At 37.2% G+C, this 6,000-nt stretch overlaps 1 protein-coding gene across 1 annotated transcript in view; it reads left to right on the top strand.

Moving 5' to 3' along the window:
• Positions 1-6,000, top strand: part of USP25 (ubiquitin specific peptidase 25) — an 84,673-nt gene that overhangs the window by 8,442 nt on the left and 70,231 nt on the right. The window contains 2 exon segments of the mRNA XM_009698602.1: positions 2,056-2,133; positions 3,235-3,379. Coding sequence (XP_009696904.1) covers positions 2,056-2,133; positions 3,235-3,379 — 223 coding nt within the window.

Raw genomic sequence — 6,000 nt, 5'->3', positions numbered from 1 at the left:
ATGCCGAAATCTGGATAGAAACTACAGATGTCTAGGTTTATAAGTCACAGCTGTGCTCATAAATTAACAGCCAAAATTTTGAACTGCTAAGAGATTGTTTGTTGGTAAACTATGTCTCTTCTGTCTTTCCCAATCTCTGTGAACAATGAATATCCTCCAGTCAGCCTTTCCAAGTGTAGCGTATATTGTGGAAGATACAGCAATCTGTTATAACTTGTTGTTATAATAATTTATAATGAAACTATTTTCCGTTTTATTAACCATCGCGTTGGTAGCAAATACAAAAAGAAATCCTTTTTTGCTGCCACGCACTGCCCTTGAATTGCTCCTGCCGGTTTTAATGCTCTTGTAATTACTTTTCCCAGATACTCTATTTCTTTTCTTTGCTTCTTGCCAAACCCAGGGGCAGGAAAGCAACTTTATAGGAGAAACAAGTCCTGCCTTTGTATGGTGCTATGAAACGCACAGAGTAAACAAATGAGGGGCTGAGGGATGGGGATAGAGTGGGAGTTTGTTTTCCTGCATCACTTCACTTTGCTTGTGCCAATAGCAGGCTTTTTAAAAAGAAAAGAAGGGGAAAAAAAAAACAACAAGGCAAATTGGATTGTTAGCAACGTCCCTTAGGATCATAAATGAAGGGAAGATTGCGTATGTAATTCATAAACATCCTGAACTATACGCCTTCTATTTCAACTTATTAGGGCATGAAGTAGTGCCTGCCAGGTTAATTTCACACTGGGGAATTCAGCATTCATGCAGCTCTTAATTTCCTCCTCTATACAAAGCTGTGATAACGAGAGAATAAGAGTATTTGAATATTTGATTCCAAATAATTCGTTTTAAAGAGCAGTATTTTAGAAGTAGCCGCAAGACAATTATAGTTGGTTTTTTTTTTTAAATTGAATTTGGAGAGTAACATGAGAATTTCCTATCAGTGACAAATAAACATATGATTTTTGTCTGGCAAACAAGACCCTGTACTTTACAAAATCTTCTCTCTTATAGATGAAATTATTATTTTGAGTTCAGGATGTGGTGGGCAAACAATAAAAAAGAAAACCTACTTACAAATACCACCAAGCATTTCTCCTTCTCCCATCCGCCAAAGGAAGAATGGAATTTTGTTAGTATGAAGCAATGGTCAGTCCTCTGTGTTTTCATGGTTTTAATGGTTAAGATGGTTTTAATGGTGAACTGGAGTTCAAGGATTGTTCCAGCCTAGTGCCTGCTTTTCACTTCTGTGATGTGATATCTGAGCATGAGCAGAGGGAATCATCTGTTGGCTCTAAACAGAAGTGGGACCAGATTTTTATTTTTTTAAAAAAAAAAAAGGCCTCAAAATTCTTGTAAAGTGGATATTTAAGAGACCCAGAGCCTCTTACTCTTTTCTGACTCCAAGTGTTACTTTAAACTCAGTTGTGGATGCTGACTGATGTTGTGATTTGGGAGAGCTGGATTCAACTGGTCAGGAAGGTGGTTAAGACAGATTCCTAAGGTTTTGCTTTAGTCTTGAGAAACTCTGTTTTGTGTGGACATTTTTATAGTATTTTTCTTAAAAAACCTAAATGAACAGTAAAAGTGAATTTCTTAGTTTTGAGGTTGGAATGGCTGGGAGTTATGTATGTTAAGGAAATAGTGGGGTTGAGAATAATTGGGAGTTGAAGGAATTGGTTTCAGTGGGAGTTCAGTCGACTATTCCTCCTATTGCCTTTGAAGACCAAGCTATGGAGTTTTATTTGTTTAGTAGGGCCAGTTGTGGCTTTATATAGGCTCCTTAAACCCGTGTTGCATAACCTCACCCATCATCAATCTTTTTTTTTTTTTTAAAAAAAACAAACCACCAAACCCAACCAACCAAACTCATTACATTTAAGAATTAAAAGTGCCCAAGTTGCAGAAACTAAACCAAACTTGAATAACGAAAGCTCTACCCCTTTGTGGTGCATGAAGCTTATATGGACATACTTCTAATGTTTGTGGAGAAGCATTCTCTTGTAAGTAATTGATTTTTGCTGTTATTGGCTCCTTATTTTGATGATCTGTTTTTGTTTTTAGCACCAGCAAACATTTTTAAATCAGCTGAGGGAGATCACTGGTATCAATGACATCCAGGTGCTACAACAGGCGCTGAAGGTAAGATGGATGTGTCTGACTTTGAATGTGTACATCTTAACTGCCTCTGAAAGCCATAAACCCCACCCTTTCTTACTCTCATCTTCCCCTCCTTCCCTTCCATTCCCATCTTGAATAGTTTCTAGATTTTTTTTTTTTTTTTTTCAGGGAGGAAAAAGCTAATAATGATGGCTTGCTCACTTTAGAAGGAGCCTTGATCTGTTTTGGTAGTGACATAAAAATGAATCTAATCTGGTGTTCAAAACTGAAAAGACAGGAATGGTATGACTTGTCTTTAACATTTGGCTAAAGTTTGGGATACTTTGATGCTTCTACAACTGGTCAATTCCTGATGAGTTAAGTGTTGTTTTCTTGTCATGGTGGGTTAAGTTTTCTATCATGCACAGGTCCTGCTCAGTATGTAGAATGAAGACCTCTCCTTGAACTTGCCATTGCCACCCTTTGCCAATTTGCTGTTGTTTAACTTTTTTTTTTCTCTAACCCTTGTAAGTTCTTTCACAGCACAGAAGAATTCTTCAATCCAAGTAAAGAATGGCAGGTCTCTCTGCATTCTGTTTCCCCAAATTTATTTTATTTTATTTATATATATAAAAGTCTTGTCTTCCTCAAGCAGAGCTTTTTAGCCATTTGGAAATGGTAAATGAGAATTTAAATCATATATATACATATATGTTTGTTGCTTCAGATTCAGCATAAATCATGTATACAACTGCCCCTCAAAGGCCAGTGTTTCTGGCTTTAAAGATGAAATGGTAGATTTTCAGAAGAATTCAGCTGGCTGCTGTTGAAGTCTGTGAGAGTGTGCTGATTATGCTTGTGGAGGGGTTGACCTACACTACAGGACCTTTAATTTTTTTTCTGAAATAAACAGAACTCTACCGAAGTAAATTTTTATAAGATGTTTTGTCTTTATTTTGGTTAAAAATAGTGAAGTATGCAGAATATGTCAAGTTTGGAAACTTCCTTTTCTAATCAGTGTTTTACCTGAAAATACAATGTCTCATTGATCTTATAAGTTGCTTGTAATGTAGTCCTTTGCTGTTAAGAAAAAATAAAAAAGGGTGAGGGGACTCTCACTTGTTGTTTTGTTGATGCTTAAAGGACAGCAATGGTAATCTGGAGTTGGCGGTGGCTTTCCTCACGGCGAAGAATGCCAAGGTTCCCCAGCTAGAGGAGGCAACTTACTATCAAACAGCCCTTCCTGGAAATGACAGATACATCAGTGTGGGCAGCCAGGCAGACACCAGTAGGTATTTTTTCTTTTCATAAGTTTAGCTTAAAGGCAAGGAAGCTAAAAAAACTTGTGTGCGAGTTGACTGTTAATCTGCTGATAATTCTTACTATAACATTTTTTTAGATTCCATTCTTCCTTATTTCGGTGTGGGGTTGTTTGGTTTTTTTTTTTGTATTTGAACTATCCTTAAGCATTACCTTTACATGTGTGTGTGTGATACTGATCAGAGGGTGAATAACTGGGTTTTAAATCTTTTTTCCTTTTTTTTCCCCCCTTGTATAAGATTTATTTTGGAGTCATGCAGTAGATAATTAAAAGCAAAAGCTGGGTACTCTTCCATTGAAATAAAATTGGAGAAGAGTCTGTGAATGTCTGTCTTAATGTGCTAAAGCTTAATACGCTTAAGAGTAGCTTCCCCCTGACAGGGATGACTTTCCCAAAGGGAGAAGTGAGAGGTTAGGTGTGCATTTTGCAGGAAAAGAGTAGGTATTTTATATGTGAAATTAACATTAATTACACTTAAACAATTTTATTTAGTTGATACAGGAGGTCCCACAACGTGTATTTCTCTGAGCCTTGCAGGTTCTGTTCCTTTGCTTAAGTGCGTAGTTATTTTTAGGGGTGGGGGGGAATGACGTGAGAGAAAGTCAAACTAAGTTTTGTAGTGGGATTGATTTCTGTAAAATTTTAGTTTCTTGATACTGTGTTTACATTCCAACATTCTAAACTTAGATGTAGAATATTTTAATTACATATTGATCCTTTGACCATATACATAGTACGTCTATGTAGCTTTTAGTAAATGAGTAAAATTATTTAACTTCACCGACAGTAGGATTATTTTTTTCCCGCTTTGTTTCACTAATATTGGGGTGGCTACAGTGACACCATTGTAAAGAAGTTTAGTTAGATCTCCTTGTCAATTGTACAATTGTCTTTTTGTCTGTGGCACCTTGACATAAACATCTCTTTTTTAAAAAAAAAAAAAAAAAAAAAAAGCTTTTTTTATTTTAGAGTTGAGTTTATTCTCAGTATCTCAGATCTGAAAACTGCATTTTCATCCTTGGTATTACTAGCGACTCTGTATAAAATGCCCCAAGTGCATTATAGGTGGTTGTACTATCCCTCCACTAAATTATGGGGGTAGTTTGGGTTTTTTGTGTTGGTTTTGTTTTCATTTTTCTTTTCCCTCTTTTGGGAAGAAAACACACACAAAACCCCACATGTATTTAATTTTCAGTGTCAGAAAATTGATGCTGAGGAGATGGAGACTATTTTCAACAACCTTACCACTGTTGTCATAGTCTCCATACTGAAGATCTACTATGGCAATGGAATAGTAAGCTGGATTCTCTTGCAGTCTGTTTTTAATTAGATTTATTAGCAATCCCATTAATAGAAGTGTTTAGTTTTACTGTCACTTACTGTGCTATGCAACCTCATTAAAGGTATGAGGTGGCAAGGGATATGAGAGGGAAGAGTCAAACCTGCAGAGTCTACATTACCCATGACTGATGGTCAAACTGAAAAGACTAAGTCTTGAGTTGCACATTCCAAGCAGACTTTCAGGATTCTCTTCTCTTCTGGAGGGCATAAGGCAGACCCAGATTCCCTACAGCTATATAGCACTACGAGTCAATAATCAAGAAGCACTAACTGCTGTGGAAAAAGCAGACAGATTTTTTTTTTTTTTTTAACATCTTTAGTGTCTGGTCCAGTCCTTACTGACAACAAAAATGAGGGCCCTTTGGCAATCTTTGCTGTTTTAGTTAGACTGAAAACATACTATGAGATAAAGGCATCTTGGCCAATTTTTCATGTTGGGGGACTTATAGGACAAGAACTAAACACCTACAGCAGAACAAAAGTCTAAACCAGTCTGGTCATAGACACCCTCCCACCCTGGTAGAGACCTGGTGAAAGCTTCTTGCAGAAACCTATGGTTCTTCTGTTGTGATATGCTTGCCTGTAACTATTTTGATTACCAATTTAAAAAACGCGGTAGACTTAAAATGGACAGGTTTCAGGGCCCTACAAGTCATGTAAGGGAGTATCATGAAAGACAGCGAGTGACTTGGGGAAAGAGAATGGAAAGGTGGGCATAGATGGAAAACATATTCAGCAATGATAGCTCCAACCATCAACACTCCCTTCTGCAGAGAACACTATTAGCAGTTCTCAGTAACTATGCTGAGTTGCTGACAGTATCTTGCCTTTCAAATTTGACTCCCTTTTTACTATCCCACATAGGTATAATTACATGAAAATAATTATAACTCACCCTTACTGTTCCTTAGTGCTTAACTATCGCTGTGCATTTGGAACTTATGATGTCATGAGTCACTGAGCTTCGCGGTCCCGGCAAGTTCAGTCATCCAAACTGGGGATGAGAGTTGCAGACAAATACCAGAACTTATGCCACAGAGAACCTCCAGCCAGTTACAAAGGCTTCTGAATGTATGCCTTGCATAAAGGGTATAGCAAATGTATTCTGTGAGCTTGACTGACTACATTTCTTTGAAATGCTTACTTAGTTAAGGGGTGAAATACAAATGTATGCCTTAACAATCAACAATTCGCCTGGATTGTGCACTGCCACTTCCAAAAGTGATAGTGGTCATTCAGTTGTTGGA

The sequence above is a fragment of the Cariama cristata genome, unplaced genomic scaffold, assembly GCF_000690535.1.
Source record: "Cariama cristata isolate BGI_N322 unplaced genomic scaffold, ASM69053v1 scaffold6664, whole genome shotgun sequence".
Taxonomy (NCBI): Eukaryota; Metazoa; Chordata; class Aves; order Cariamiformes; family Cariamidae; genus Cariama; species Cariama cristata.
Note: the sequence above shows the minus strand (reverse complement) of the source record. Positions and strands in the feature narration are given on the sequence as shown.